Below are 15,699 nucleotides of genomic sequence, written 5' to 3' on the forward strand. Positions count from 1 at the left end.
TGTGTGCGGATCCTCACCATGCACCACTGGGGAATGCAGGGCTCTGTAAATGTTTGCAGATTATCATTTCTCTTAAATAATCCGTTTGAAACCTCAAGTCATGTTGAGTTGGACTCAAAATGGCCAGTGTGCGACCTAAATGTGTTTGGATAATATTAGCGTGCAGCGCTGTTTGTCTGGTGGTGGGTTCAAGGGCAGAATGTGTTTAGGGTGAGGATTATGTCAGCGTCTGTCCTGCTCAGTTTGCCTACCTGCATGTAGCTCTGTGCCACCAGTGCTGTTGGATTCATATGTTAGGAACACATTTTAAATTATTTTAAATATATATTTAAGTGTGCACTAAAATTTGTAGGTAACATAAGTGACGAGAGAGGCCCAAAAGTGTGGAGTTATAGCTTGTTGCATAAAAACTGATAATAATAGTTAGGAGACAGTTTACTATTATTTTGAAATTTCTTGTAACGCACTGAAAGCTGAAGCCTCAACCAAAACATTTTCTCTGATACAAAATCTTAAATGTGGAGCTGTTTATTTTATTAGTTGTGTTTGTTAAGTGTTTCATGTCTTAACTTACTAAACAACATGAAGCTGATTCAGCTGCATGTGTGAGACGTTGTTGTTGTTGTTGTTGTTGTGCATTTGTGTATTAAATGTAATAAAGAGGCTACGTTTTTGCTGCAGCATCTGAGGAGGACGTTCTCATAGGCAAGCAGTCCATCAGGGGTCCGGCTCTGGGGAATCAGAACTCTGAGAGTGAGACGTTGCTGGACGGAGACGATGACACTCTGTCGTCCTTGGAGGACAAGGACCTGGAGAACGTAACAGGTAAAGACACAGCCCATCGTCTTCTGCTGCCCAGAAATGAAGATATGAACTTATTGTCATTTATATATAATGTGATACTTATAGCTTCATTGTTTCACTGTAGCAAATAGTGACTCTAATATAAAAGCTTATATATTCGATAGAAGACTAGAGATTTTGTGTTGCTGACACGGTGCTAATCGTGAACACACAGACTTTTGATGACTTAATTCCATTCAGACTATATGTTATTTCTCAATTGCATCATTATCTCAGAAATGAAAAGTTTACTTTTGTGTCTGCTACTGGAGGTCTGACACACACACACACACACACACACACACACACACACGGGCCTGAGTAACTCTCTAAACATTTTTTTAATCCAGCAGTAGCCATGTTTATTCCAGGGCTCTGTTTACCCCCGGACGGGGTTTTATCTGATTTAAGAAAAGAAGCATTACAACAGTAAACCTTATACCTCCCTGCCTGGATGAGCCCATTAGATCGATTTAAAGACTACAGCACAGACTGAAATTAGATTTGAAGCAGTTCACCATGTTGAAAGTGCTGCTTTTCTTTTGTTGAGTCTCCTTTTGCGATCATCTTAATTAAATATCATATAGTGCACTAATCGGATTGCAGCGTAATCCGCATTTTTATGTGCACTGACGGACTAAGCTGCATTAATGCGGCTCAGGCTCCTATTAAAATAACGCAACTGGATGACAATAGGATTAAACGATGGGTAAAGTGACGTGTGAGCCGCAGCCTGTGCTTTTTACGCAGCTGTCTGCTGCAGGTGTAATTGAACGTGTTTGAGTGAAAGGAGCCGAAAATGTTATTTCAAGCCGCGAACAACATGTCAGTTCAGGCGGGGGGGGGGGGGGGGTGGTTGTTCGCGCGAGGCACACGGATGAACGTGCACGCGTTGACTCCGTCGTTTGCGGGAGCGTGTTGGCGCTTAGGGAAATCAAGGCGGCCTGCGAGCCTCCGGTCTGTGCGGCGCACATCTGCGGACACAAAGGCTCGTCTGCGCCGCGCCGGGGAGAGAGCGCTTCCACGCGCAGCTCCCCAGAGCCGCGCGCTCATTGTCATACTGGCATAAATTAAGATGGATGGGGGATTAAACGGAGCCCGCGATCCATTGATTCCTGATTCCTGTCGATTTTTGACAATTATGTGACTAAGTTGTAAAGTATTTTTTTTCCTTGTGTTGTGAGGTAGTGAGGCGTCTTTTAGCAGGTCTCGCGCTAGGGTGGATGTTAGGCTTTTGGCCCAATAACTCTACAGAAGAAAACTACACTATCAATAGTGCACTGGGTTGTTTTGTAAATAAAACTAGTTGAGAAACATTTTTAAATGCGCAAATTGTTCTATTTCTCTATCAGCTTGTGTCGTTAATTAGCCACGACCAGCGTTCCACGAAAACAAAATAATAAAATTCAATGCTTACAACCAGCCATCGACTCGATGCCGTGGCTTTTACGGCCTTGTCTTCCCCACTCGTGGCTTTGTAGACGGCTATTTTCCCACATGGAGACCGACTCCGTTGTCGCTGTTCTGTGTGCGTGTTCCAGGCCCAGTAAGCTTGAGCACCAGCGCCCAGCTGGTGGCTCCGGCCGTGGTGGTGAGAGGCACCTTGTCCGTCACCGCCTCCGAGCTCTACTTTGAGGTGGATGAAGACGAGCCGTGCTTCAAGTCCATCGATCCAAAGGTAAGAGACTGGAGCTCCATTGATCACGTCTTCAACTGTCACACAAGGCGCACTTGAATATCCTGTTTTACTGGCACATGCTGTGTCGGTCAGCTTTACATTTAAGGGTGAACGACGATGACACGATTAATGTCTTGACTGTATTTCAGCATAATTTTTTTTGTCAGATATTGTAGCGAAGAACTGATTTTATTTGATCTGTGCTTTAATTAAAATTGGGCTCATGTCTTTTCCGCATGATAATGCTCAAAATTATCAGTATATTTTAGTAAACATGCTTAATTTTTTATAGTTATTTTTATCATAAATATACGGCCACGCTATATTCACGTAAAACGAATTCATATTAAATATAATTAATGTGGAAAAAAATACTTGTAATAGCAGTATCAAAATTAACATTTCTTTGTTGTGCTCTGATTAAAACACGTGCCACAAACCCCGTGTTAACGCGGTAAATAAAAGTCCATATTACCTGCAGAAAACGCCTGCAGACCTACAGGTGGTTACGCTGCGTCATTCTGCACAGTCCCTGCAGTTTAACCCGAAAAAGTAAATTATTTTTTGTAGAAGCCATTGCAAATTGAGAATAAATGTGTAATTTAAACAATATTACAATTAAAAATGCTCCGCATTATGTAAAAGTCGCCCTGATTGGAGAGAGGCTCGAGTTCTGCTGTGGGCCCTGAGCTCGTGCTGCTAAAGCAGAGCAGAGACGCTCCCACGGCGATATATTAACGCGAGTCCGTTGATTTACATTCATTCGAAAATCCTCTGAGCCCGTGACGCACTGTAAAAGTAACTTATGGCGCAAAGTCGATTGACCACATCCCTCCTTCAAAATGCGCCAAAGCGCCTTTTCGGGGCTGGATAATTTAACGGGCTCCATCACACGGTAACAAAAAACGCACCAGATTCGCCTGAAGTGTCATCTGTCAAAACACGTCAAGACACGAGGCCACGTCGTAATTTAACTTGCAACATTTTATTAACATTTCGTCTTAAGTCACATAATGGAAAAAAAAATTCGAACTTGGCACGCTACATTTCCTTCTCCCACTTAACGGTTTTGTGCATATATTTAAATAAAGGTTTCTTCACTTTGTGAAAACATTTGAAAGGAGACAACTAAAAGTTATGACATTTATCTGAAAATGTACCTTCGTCTCCTCTCTGGCAGTGGCCCGATCGCTCCATTTTGAAAACAAACCGCTTTTGTGGGTTTCTCGCTACTGCTTTCATTCACATTGCTCGGAGAATCAGCTGGGTCGCCTCTGTCCCGCGTCCCCCCCCCCCCCCCCCCTAAGTTTTATCCCAAAACGTCTCCCGGCTCGCTCGCGGCGGCCGCTCTTATAATTTGTCCAGGCTCTTGGCGTTGGTGAGGATTTCCCTCGCTAGTCTCCACGTCTGCTTGGCGGCGGCCTCCAGCGCCGAGTGGGGCTTTCCCTGAAACAAGTCCAAGTTTGGCAGGAAGTAGTGGGGGCATCTGCGGCACTGCAGGCAGGAGATGAGCTGCAGCAGGATGCCGTTGAGGCGGTCCCCGAGGCACGACTCGTCCCAGTCGGTCTCGCGCGGGTGCTTCTCGCACTCGTACAGCAGCAGGGTCTTCATGTGGTAGTTGTTGAGCGGCTGCCCCGGCAGCTCCAGGTGGCGGTCCCGCAGCGTCTTCAGGATGGACAGACACTTCTTCCTGCAGCCGGCCATCAGCAGCCGGTTCTCGGCCTCGCTGAACTGCAGCACCCAGGCGTCGCTCTCCGCGGAGCTCTGCTTCCCCGTCAACGAGTAGCACTCTTTGGACAGAAGGTTGAAGCCCTCGGCTTTGACCTCCGCGACCCGGTTCGGACCGGGCCACGGGATGTGGGGCATGGGCCACTGGGCCGCGCTCCTGGGCCAGATCCCGGTGCACTTGAACGCGGGGGTGATCTGCACCACGTACCGCTCCCGGATCCGTAGCTTGACCTCGCTGGTGTCCGCCACCATCTTGACCACGTCCCGGTAGCTGCACTTGTCCACGGCCTGCGCCACCAGCGTCTGGAACCGCGAGCGGATCTTCCTCGCCGATAGGTAGCCCGAGGCGGTGATGAACTCCACCCACAGCGACATGCTCCTTTTGCGGCCGTCGCTCAGCTTCAGCACCGCGCAGCCGGGCAGCGAGCCGTCGTCCACGAAGTTGAACACCCCCATCTGGTTGAGGTACAGCACCACCTCGAACTCATTGGGCGAGATGACCTCCATCCCCTCGTAGCGCGCGTCTATCTCGCTGAGGGAGCTGATGAAGCGCGGCTCCTGCACTTCCACCTCCTTCAGGACATCCGACACCACTTTGCAAACCTCCCGTATGGTCTTCGCAATGGCCGCTTTGCGAGCTTGGCACCGCTCGTTGTAATATTTGTTGAGCTGGTAGACCAGCTTCGCCTGCGTCGCGATCATGTTCGGGCAGAGGTCCGGGCTGTACACCGGAGAGTCGCAGTAGGTTGACGGATCCAATGCTTACCGGTAAAGCCAGAGGCAAACGCTTCCCCGCGCAGGAAAAATGTGTAATCAAAGTTTTTTTTTTGTTTTTTTCCTCTTTGCTTGTGCAGCGGATGGACGTCAGTGTGAGGAGGAGGAAACGGATAGGGATGCAACGCGATAGTCTGCTAAATATCAGTCCAACTCATGAGCACTTCCAGCGCGGCCGAGCGTTCAGGTCGGTGCGTCTCCGCCGCGTCCCGGGCTGCGGATGCTCGAGTTAAAAACACGCGCTCATCGAACACTCATCTCCGCGCGCTCTTGTTCTCGCCTCCGTGTTGCCCCGCTCACTTTTTCGTCCACACTCAGCCGCGAGCCGGACCTGTGTAGTTTATGAATGACTCCTTTAGGAAGAGTGAAAGGGGTCGGGCTTGTCTTCCTGCAATCATGTGCGGAGCTGTCACCGCGCGCAGCCAATCAGAGGCGCCCGGACGCAGACGGTGCTGGCGGAGCGCTCCAGTCCGCATCATCTGGGCGCGCGGAGCTGTCCGCGGCTCGCGGCTCCGCGCGGGAGAGCGCAAAGCTTGGGGTTTGCGCTCTCCGGGCAGCGGCGGAGCGGCTCTTTGCGAGAGTCGAGCGGTGCGCGCAGTTCTCAGGATGAGGATGGTTCATGTGTGGCTGGCAGCCTTCAGGCTGAAACCTGCTTTTGCCTGCAGATAAGTTTGTGTGTGTGTGTTTAGGTGTGTTTCAGGCTGGTTTTATTTCATTGGCTCGCCAGACTTTGTTTTATTGTTTGCTTAAAATGATCCGTTCTTTGGAAATCATTGTCCACGTACAGCAGGTCATACTTATGTTATTATATTATGTTATGTAATTATGTTAATATTATGAAATTCTACAGAACTGTGTTGGCGTCAAGTTTAAAGGTTAAACGTCCGTGATGGTGATTTTAAATGTACCTGCCTTTTAATTAATTAATTTTTTTAGTTTTGGCTGCGTTATTTATTTAGAATATTTAAAAATAAACAATATTATTAGTCTTTTTACTGAATTCCTATCAGTGAAGTCAGTGTGGTTTCTACTGAGGTAAGTCTTGTATGTGGCTTTTAGATTTAATAGTGTTTAACGTTTTATTATTTTTCGTGAATATAAAAATAATCCTTGTCTGTACACCTGTAGCTTGTGTTGTCCAAAGCGTAAATTATTCACTGTAGCCTCTGTTGATCTTATAAATTTCACTTAACGAGCATTTAATAAATAAAAAAACGCTGATCTGGGTTTAATTTGACGTTTTAGTGTTTTTTACAAAGTCGGTATTTTGTATCGCTGACACCAGACGCGTGTCCGCGGCTTCCTGCTTTATGTCCTTGAACCCTGGTCGTACTGAATAATTCAACCTGGGCTCTGTCCACGTTGTGATTGAGGTCTCTTCCTCAGCCGGACTTCACGTAGAAGCCCGTGACTTAGCTCTTCAGGGAAAGGCCTGCGCTGTGAGCGACGTTGGGACGTGGGGCAAAAATATAAAGCACGACTCTGTCCATGTGTCGCAGCTTTTCTTCTGCCTCCGTCTGATGTCGCGTCATTGAGCTGTAACGTCCACGTCAAATTTCTTTAAATGCGTTTTTCAGTTAGTTCAATTAGCTTTTATCACATTCATTAAATCGAGAAAAAACGTTAAATAGCGTAGATTCAAACAATCCTCGTTAATGAACGGGTTGAATAAATTAAATTACAGTTCTTGTTATAATCATACGATTTTTTCTTCTTCTTAAATGTAAATATTGATCAGAGACTATGGGGAAAATATCGTAACGATAAAGAGCCTTGAGCTGCACATTAGCCAGATACTGAACTCTCTGAAGTAAAATAGAACCAGGAGACTGTTTTTGGTGTATTAAGGTTTAAGATATTATTACATTTGTTACAAAAATAATTTGACAGCATCGTGATAATGGTTTCCAGAAAGCCGCTTTCTGATATGAAGTAGCCAACTATGCAGAGGATTCCTTCAGAAAAGGCAAAGATTAAGGAGGGCTCCTTCGTTCCCTGGACTTCATCATATGGCCTTTTCCACTGGGGGTGTCCAGGATGTTAGGGAGTATAAAATAAGTTATGATTAAATCTGCAGAATTTATTATTTAGTTTGATGCGATAAAAAACTGTGAAGGGCTTGGCATTTAAAGGCAGCGCCAATTTAATAAAAATCCCCAAAAAGCACAACACTTGGTTTTTCTTTAATATCTGCCAAAGATGGAGAGATGTCAAACTACATATTAGTTTATGGAATTACATGGACAATGGTGGAACACAGAGGTGGGTTTTAATGACCAGAAGACTTTCACTTGTCTCCTCTTGAAAGAGTTGAACTAACTTCGGTCGCAGTGGAGAGGTCCAGTGTGAAATTCACTCTCTACCAAGAAAAACACTCGAGAGGAAACAAAGTTGCATTCACTGACATTAAAATTTGATGCACAAGAGACTAAACAAACATAAAATGTCCGTTTGAATATACTTCTGCTAATTTATGGTAAGACGCGCAACAGTTCACTTGGCAGTTCAGATTTATTGTGAAATTTAAAATAAAGGTCAACGTCAGACTTGGCTCTCGTTCTCTCCGTGTTTGCACGAGCTGGGCTTAAAAAATAGCCCTAATGTGGCAGTGGAATCCAGAAAAGATGAGAAAATATCTGGCTATGGTTCGATGATGACTGTTTATTATCAAGCCTTTAACCCTACAGGGATTATTCAGTGCGATTTGGAAATAAAGTGTCCAAATATTATAAGGTGCTTGCGAACTGTAGTTTAATGAAATATGTAATGACACACAATCGAGCTTTTAGGCAGAAATTATGGGTCTTTTCCATATCCAGACCACATGTTTCACTATTTTATAAACATCAGCCCGATCTCAGAATATCAGCACTACTCTGCTTCTGCCCCTGTGTCAGAAAACAGAAGGGTCAGCACCTTGTGGCACAGCTGGAAGCAACTTTAGCGTTGTAGCAGCGCTGCTTTTATCCCCCCCCCCCCACACACACACACGTTTATTCTCTAATGTATAACTAATACCTGCCACTCACGCTTTCGTCCTTTCTCACAGCTTTTGTCACAGCCCTGTCCCCCTGAAAACATGCAGCATTACCCAAAGAGCTTCCCCCTGGTCCGCGCTGACTGGGGGGAGGATGGGGCTCCTGTCAGAGCTCCCTTTGATCCGAGCCCCGTGTGACGACTTCACAGTGATCCCGTGCCTGTGCAAATCTCTGCCAGCTGATGGGTAACCTCACAGCTCCCCTGGTTTTCCTTCTCTCTCTCTCTCTCCTGCTCTCAGGCGCCCTCGATCTCCCACCAGCTTTTGTCCGGTCCCTCCAGGTGCCTCCGTCCTGTGTAATAAAGTTAAAGATAATTATAGAGACACAAATTTGGATTAAACGTAAAGTAAAAGTAAAGAAGAGTCTGGTTCCTCCACTTGTTGAATGTGGTTTATTTATGAATAACTAAGTAATAAAAGGAATTTACAGTCGCACACAGTCATCATACAGACCATCGTGACATGTTGTGGCTGGGTTTTAGGACTATTTGCTCCGTTCAGTCCTGTGAGGACATGGCATTTTAAATGGAGCTGGGCTTTTTTTCTTTTCTTTTTCCCTTCTCTGGAAATGTGATCGTTGTTGGCGGCGCGCTGCCTCGCAGCGCACCCGGATGTGCGTGCGTGTCCGTGGGCCAGCGTCGCTACATGTGTGAATCCAGAGAGTACATTTTCGACGCTCTTGTTCACACATTTTCCCGCTGTCTCTCCCGAACCCGGATGGACGCAGCTGCTGCCTCCATAGAGGGCTCAAAGAGAATCATCGCAGGCAGCTAATTGCCTGGCAGGCCCCCGCATCTGCGCCGCAGATAGCACAACTGGTGAAGTCACAGAGCAGATGTGCGTGCGTGTGTGGGTGTGTGTACTTGTGGGTGTGTGTGTGTGTGTGTGTGTGTGTGTGTGTGTGTGTGTGTGTGTGTGCTTAGTAGAACCATGTATGTGTTTAGACGTGGGCCATCAATATTGCATGTGAAGTTGTTGCTGCAGAGCCACTCCTGAGGACTACTAATATTGCATGAATGAGGAAGTGAAATTCGCTCTACCGCCATCTGATTGGTTACAGGAAATGTCTGCAGCAACCTGATTGGACGGTATTTTAAACCCTCCTTTGGGTCTCTGTTACAGTCTGAATGTATTCTAGACTATTTCCACTAACAGAAAACTGTAGTTTGAGTGCAGTATTTAGTATTTGAGTTTCTGAAAGGCTAAAAATATGAAAATAGGATCTTTATAGATGTTACTGTTTTTACTTGTGTACTGTTGTGGTAGAATAACTTACAGTAACACAACGCAGCCACCAAATATTTTTACCCTCCATGTTTTAGCCAATGGTCAGCTGGAAAACAGCAGGAAGGACATCATTTTTTCCCTAAAGGTCAGTGTCCAACCTTGGACTATGCAATGATAAACCCCCCGCTGAGACGACACCGGCCACTCTAATTGGAGCGGTGGTGATGGCTGCCCAGTGTTGGCTGGAGCGGCCGAACCGACGGTCCCTCCGTCAGCGAGCAGCGCCCTGGCGTTATGCAGCCACCAGCCCCGTATCGTTAAGCTCCCCCAAAGTGTCAAACTGCCGGGGCGACCCCCCTCCCACCCCCTCTGCTTGCTCCGCCAAACTCTCATGGTCGCCTGGGACGACCTTCGGCTGCAGCTGCCAATCACAAAGAGCCATGGCAGCCAGGGGTCTCCGAGAGAGGAACGTATTGATTTTCCAGTTAGAGCCTAAGTAGTGTGTGCTATAGGACTAACGGACAGCCCAAGCAGGTATGTCATTATCAATGAGACCATGAAAACAGATCCCCTCACTCTCACTCATTCATATTGGCCGGCTTCCCTCCCTCTCTCCCCTCCGCGCCATCCATTGCCTCCACTTGGGTTGTCCGCTCTGACAGAGTGCATCCGGGGGTGGTCAATAAATCGCTCAGCCACACCAGGACGACCGCTCGCAGAGTGATGGCTCGGGATCGCCTCCTTCCCCTCGCTCCTCTCCTCTCCTTCGCTGTCTGCACCCCCCCCCCCAGTTTGCAGGTACAGTAATTATAGCTCCGTGAAGACACGAAATGTTTCTGCCTGCGACAGACTTGTTAGCATCGCAGCTGTAGTGCGCCTCTCCGACACCCCCCACCCCCCTGACCCCCACCCCCGCCCCGGCCTTTGAATCTTTGCATTCGGGTTCAGTTAATGTCGAACATCATTCCCCCGTGGCCCACTCTGGCTCATCCAGTCATCAGGAAACTCAATTATTATCATACTGCTCCTCTCATTTTGCCTCGCCGCTTATGTCAAGTTGTTTTTCGGGCGTTGGGAGCAGCTCAACATAAAGACATGTGCAAACAATTAGGAATGATTTAAGCCAATTAGAGGAGATAAGGCCAAATAAAGGTTTAAAGCTTCCTGAAGTGTATTTGTGTTCCCCAGTAGAGCAGTAAAGTCTCGCTGCCTCCTTCACTCTCCTTTGTCTCCGTGTCCCTCAAACACAATGCGTACGGTTGAATCAGCGATTATTATTTCATTCTATAGGGATGAGCCACAGAGACCGGTTTCAGATGAGCGTCACAGCTGGATGGAGACGGACTCCTCTGTTGCTCATGATGCCACTTGGGTTTTGTTGTGATCAGGCTGCGTCCCTCTGTGCTTTCTGTGCTGTCTTTAGCTGTGATGGTCACAGTTATCTGTCTCTGCTTATACAGACGAGTGTGAAGTTTTGCTAATTGACGGTGGGAATCATATTTCAACAGCCATCAAGTCTAATTAGGCTGTAGATCTGTCCTCACATCAGAATTTACATTGAACAAGTAGGTTTGGATCATGAGCATATACTTCCTGTCAGCCTAACATGTAGTGATGTTAATTCTAATTACTGGTTGCATTCATGTTAGCGGTTGATTTCCTAATTTGTAAATGATTGCATTTGATATTTGTGCCCTGTAGTTCATTCACCTCATTTACTGAGGTTTCATTTAAAGTATGAGGCTTTGTTTAATTCATAAACCAGGGAGACATGCGTTTGGTGCAGGCCACACTGATGAGGCTCTGCAGCGAGCTATAACCAGGTAGGACAGGTTGAGGAAAGCCAATTGCCACATAAAGGACCATTAGAGACAGTGTCGTCGCGGCACCTAATGATGACTAATGTCTCCCTCCCGGCTTCTTCCTCTGCCTCATCTCTTTCCACAAATAAACATGCTTGGACTTTCTCTCGTCCCCCTGTTTGCGACCTCATACAACACAAACCACCATGGCTGAGACCTGGCTCGCACTTAACCAAGCACCTCCAGACAAAGGGCTGGACACCCCCCCCACCCCCCCGCTTGCACCTGAGCCAAGCCCCTCCATCATGCTCCATCTCTGGGCTTGACTGGGCCAGTCGGGGGGCAGCTGCCTCCCCTCCCTCCCTTTGATTGATCCTCTCTCTCCATCATTTATACCCTTCGTCTGTCACTGACACACGTGTCGAAGGCAACACGCCGGCCTGATGGATAGGCCTGTTTATGGATGCCAGTCTGCCTGGTAGGCTACTGATATTACAATCGGCACCTGTGTACCTGCTGTTCGCACAAGCCTCCGTTATTCAGCTGCGGTCAGTGAGACGCTCGGCTCCTGTTGAAAGAGCACAGCCAATTGGAAACTGCTTGTTCAGATGATGAAAGTAGATTCATACAGAATATAAAAAAAAATTTCATTCTAATAAATATGAAGGAAACATGAGCGGACATGCTTTTTGTGGATGCAGATTCCTTATAAAAGTGAACAGCATGTGTGTGTGCTGTGTAGAGACATCTCATATGCTAGAGAGCAGAGCGCTGCTTTTTGAATGCTGGTGCCTGTGTTACCATTATGTTTAATGACCCATCCCGTCTGGTTGAAATGGCACATCCGCAGGGATACTCTGCAGATTACTTACTCATCCAACACTCCCTTCCAGCCGACATCAGCACAACAGAGCCTCACCGTCTGCAAAGGTGGAGTGTGCGATATAATTAACTCAGACAATAAATAGGTCTAGTTTTGCTGTTGGTGACGCGTCTAAACCTCCAGTTATCCGTCCTGAGAGCATAAAACAAATGTCTCGCGCCATGGGTTTTTATTTAATAGCTGAAATTTGTTTCAGTCCAGCGATCATTAATATTCAGTTTATTCACTCTCATTTAAGTTTCTATTTTGTCAGTGGATCAAATAGTCTCTTGCATTAGACGACTTTGCATTTGCTCTCTTTGACATTGTGGTTTGTAATATTCAAAATGTTTACAAGTGAATAAAGTTTCCTTCCCGCATGGAGACTGAAGCTCAGACTGAGGAAGCTCCTTTCCTTTGCTGGCAGCTATCAGTGGAGCAGCACATGAAACAGAATAAGAGGGTTCCTTTTGCATTGGTTACCAGCATATTACCTGAAATGAGCCTGTCCTGTGACCTGACAATGATGAACCTGTAGCTCCACTTCGCCTTTAAATTGTGGTTCTTCAACCCGTCCGTCATCCAAATCTAACTCTCTCCCTTTTCTTTCGATTCTTTCAATTCAGACAACCTACCTCAAAATCCCCAAGAAAGCGTGTACTTTTAACCCCACACCCACTTAAGCTGGTGACAATAGCCGGATTAGGAAAGAATTTACTTCAGCGAAGCCTCACACAGGGGCTAAAAAAGCCTAACTATCACTAAATAGCCAAACGGGAGGCTGAAGGAAAGCGGGGAGAATGCGATAGGAGCCGGTCAGCGATCCTAACCTGTCTGTTTGCCATGGCAGCTTATAAAGGAGTGGGGGCAAATGGCACCAGCGCCTTTATGGCCCTCATCCTGCAGCGGAGGCTCTGGCCTGTCTCCTTGATTTCCTAAATATAACTGAAAAGCATGTAGATTCCTTTTTCACCTTTGACTGATGTGCAGGAGTTTAGGTTGGACAGGCTTGACAAATCAAGGGAAGCATTTAGCTCCTTGAGGGCAAATTCAATGGGTGTCGGCAAAGCTCTGTTCCCTAGTTTGGTTTTCATTTGTTTTTATTTCATGCACTTTACCAAATTAGAAGCAGTTTTGTTGCTTAAAGAAGAAATATGAAGTCATCTCCTTTACAATACTCTGTTCCCTCGTATTTGTTGACTAAGCCAACGTCCGTCTTTAATTTCTCTCCAATGCAGACTTTTAGTGAAAAAGGATTTGAAGGTTCATCGTGATTCAGGAAAGCAGAGGTCCTCCGTGTTGATTGGTGTCTGCTGCATTTTACACCCCTCTTCCCTTTTCTTATGTGGTTTTATCCCCCCTTTGTTCTCCGTCACATTGCAGTTAGCAACTCTGCCCTTTGCGGCCCCGACCTAAGCTAAGGGTCAATAAAAAACCTGAAGCACCGATCTTTGATATGTACTGTTCCTGAAAGCTTGGCGTTAAAAATATGCCTCACTGAGGTTACTCTGTTCATGTATCAATATTTGTGTGGCAGCTTTTAATATTGTATTATGTGCCAGGGTCCTTGTGAGCTCGTTGTCATAACCTGTGCCTGGAGGCTGAATGTCTAATGAGCTGAAGCACTGAAGCCTTCACTTCTTTGCCAATTAACTCCAACACTGCAACATTTCCCTAAATCCACACAAGATTTTTTTTTTGTTCACACTTCAAAAAGACTAAGCATCCAAGGAGAGGAATGGGGAAAAGGCTAACCCATTAGCAAGCAGTGAAAAGGGCCAGAAAGGGGCTTAATCCTTATTAGGCTAAATTCAGACTAAGTGGCCCCGAAGATCCTTTCAAAGGGGACTTTCTTCAGCGAGTGCAAACTCTGACTGGGTGACGTTTGGAGCTGAATGCTTTGAGCCTTTGGGCTTCAGAACCTTACACTCGCTGCAAACTGGGCTTGTTTATTTTGCTTTCATTCTCACACTCCAGTGCAGCTTCTTAGGTCTGTTTATTTTTTCTTACCTTGTAGTTAGTTTTACTTCCCCCGAGGCAAATAGAGCCTCATGTGTAACTACTGATTACATCTTAAATGTGTTATATGACAGTCGAGCTATTGTTTCTATGAGTCGTAGGTGAACACAAATGATTTTATGTCCAGTAGTGATCACTTAGATTAAGGAATGCTGAAAATGCATCCAATGTTTTGTCAGTAACTTAAAATATTACACTGTATAACTGATCTTTGGGGGAAACCTGCTAGAGTGTGAAAGTAGAGTCATTTGAAGGTAGTCAGGTGGCTGCACATGTGTCTAAATAGGTGCCCAACAGCATTGTTCTCCTTGAAGTGCACACTTGTTTCTAAGTGTTATTGTGTCTTGTGCTTTTCCGTTCTTCCCACTTTACAGTAGCCTTAGTTCTTCACTGTCGCCACCTTTTTTTTTTCTTTCTGCCTATCACTCAATCTCAAAAGCAAAATCTGTCTTAATTGGCTCCAGAGGGCTCGGGGAGGCTTTGTGTCAACGATGATGAGAGCCCTGATTGGTCCAGAGGCACCGGCGGCCAACAGAGCCTTGTTAGTGTGTGTCGGGGCCCTTTGCCTGCTCGTTAGTCCGATGAACTCATTTACTGATGGGGGTGACAAGGCCTCGTTTACCGGTGTGGAACAGAGGGTGGTGGGGGGCTAAGACAAGGGAGGCAGGGGATGAACAGGCAGATCAGAAGAGCTGCAACTCGCGGTGTTTTTGTGGGTGCCGAGAAAATCTGTTTGTCGGTGCCGACTCCCTTCGCCGCCGGAGCCTCGGCCCGCTGAAACTCCAGTTATTATAAATTGCCTGATTGTGCGCTCAGCGAAGTGGGAGAAATAACAAACGGCATGGCACCAGTGCGAGTATACGCGGCGGTTTACTGCTCATTTGTGAAGAAAGGTTTCATGTAATGAATGCAAATCTGAAGAAGGCTTTGTGTATAGGTTGTGTGTGAGAACCATTTTGTGACGGCGTGTCAAGTAGAGAGTGGGGGAAAGCGTTTGGAAAATGAAAAGCAATATGCAACTCCACACGCTGATAAGTCCACAGGTTTTTTTATATGAATTACATCAAGTCCTCCCAATACTGCTTGTCCCTCGTCTCCGTTTTGATGTTGATGGATCACCTCTCTTCCTCCCGCTCATTAATTTCATCACCTTATCTCCCACACCACTTCATTTGACCAAAAGGTAATAATAAATCCCTCATCCATTATCCTTTAACTGAGGCAGCCATGCGGAAATACTTAATAACAGGCAACAAATTGAACTTCAATCACCTCGTATTCTCTAACAAATGCTTTGCACATTAAACTGAATGAGCATATATGCACATACCACACAGCTCACATGTTTTATGTGCAGTTTTACACATTGGCATATAGAATGTCATTGGTGATGAAATTAGACTTCTTATTCCATGACAAATAAAGCTTTATTTGGTGCTAGCTTCTGTCCACTTCAACTCAAGGGTCTTATCAGTGCAAACACACACACACACGCCCGGATGCCTGACGGCGAAGCAGCTGAAAGCCTCATCTATCTTGACCCTGGCTACTGATAGTTGCTCTGTTGCTTTCTTAATTCCTGCCTAATTCACTTCAGCTTCAATTAAATTTCATCTCTGTCTCCGAGTCCTTCCAGCTGACTTTACCCGTGTTTCTGAAGAGGCAGCGGTTGGTAGCGGAGGCAGCATTTCCAAAGGGAATGGGGTGATGGAGGGGGTTCACCAGCAAA

At 46.2% G+C, this 15,699-nt stretch overlaps 2 protein-coding genes across 12 annotated transcripts in view; one reads left to right on the forward strand and one right to left on the reverse strand.

The window, feature by feature from the left end:
• Positions 1-15,699, forward strand: part of lrba (LPS responsive beige-like anchor protein) — a 127,771-nt gene that overhangs the window by 74,931 nt on the left and 37,141 nt on the right. For all 11 annotated transcript variants that reach the window (XM_055510004.1, XM_029151127.3, XM_055510010.1 and 8 more), the window contains 2 exons: positions 682-825; positions 2,385-2,521. In XM_055510004.1, the coding sequence (XP_055365979.1) occupies positions 682-825; positions 2,385-2,521 (281 nt within the window). The remainder of the gene's footprint in view (positions 1-681; positions 826-2,384; positions 2,522-15,699) is intronic.
• Positions 3,488-5,520, reverse strand: mab21l2 (mab-21-like 2). Its single transcript, XM_029151300.3, has one exon. It carries the CDS (start codon positions 4,949-4,951, stop codon positions 3,872-3,874), a length of 1,080 nt encoding a protein of 359 aa, XP_029007133.1. The 5' UTR covers positions 4,952-5,520; the 3' UTR covers positions 3,488-3,871.

The sequence above is a fragment of the Betta splendens genome, chromosome 1, assembly GCF_900634795.4.
Source record: "Betta splendens chromosome 1, fBetSpl5.4, whole genome shotgun sequence".
Lineage (NCBI taxonomy): Eukaryota > Metazoa > Chordata > Actinopteri > Anabantiformes > Osphronemidae > Betta > Betta splendens.

Bases quoted from the DNA above. Each gene is read 5' to 3' on its own strand.
- mab21l2 (XM_029151300.3), bottom strand. From the start codon at position 4,951: ATGATCGCGACGCAGGCGAAGCTGGTCTACCAGCTCAACAAATATTAC.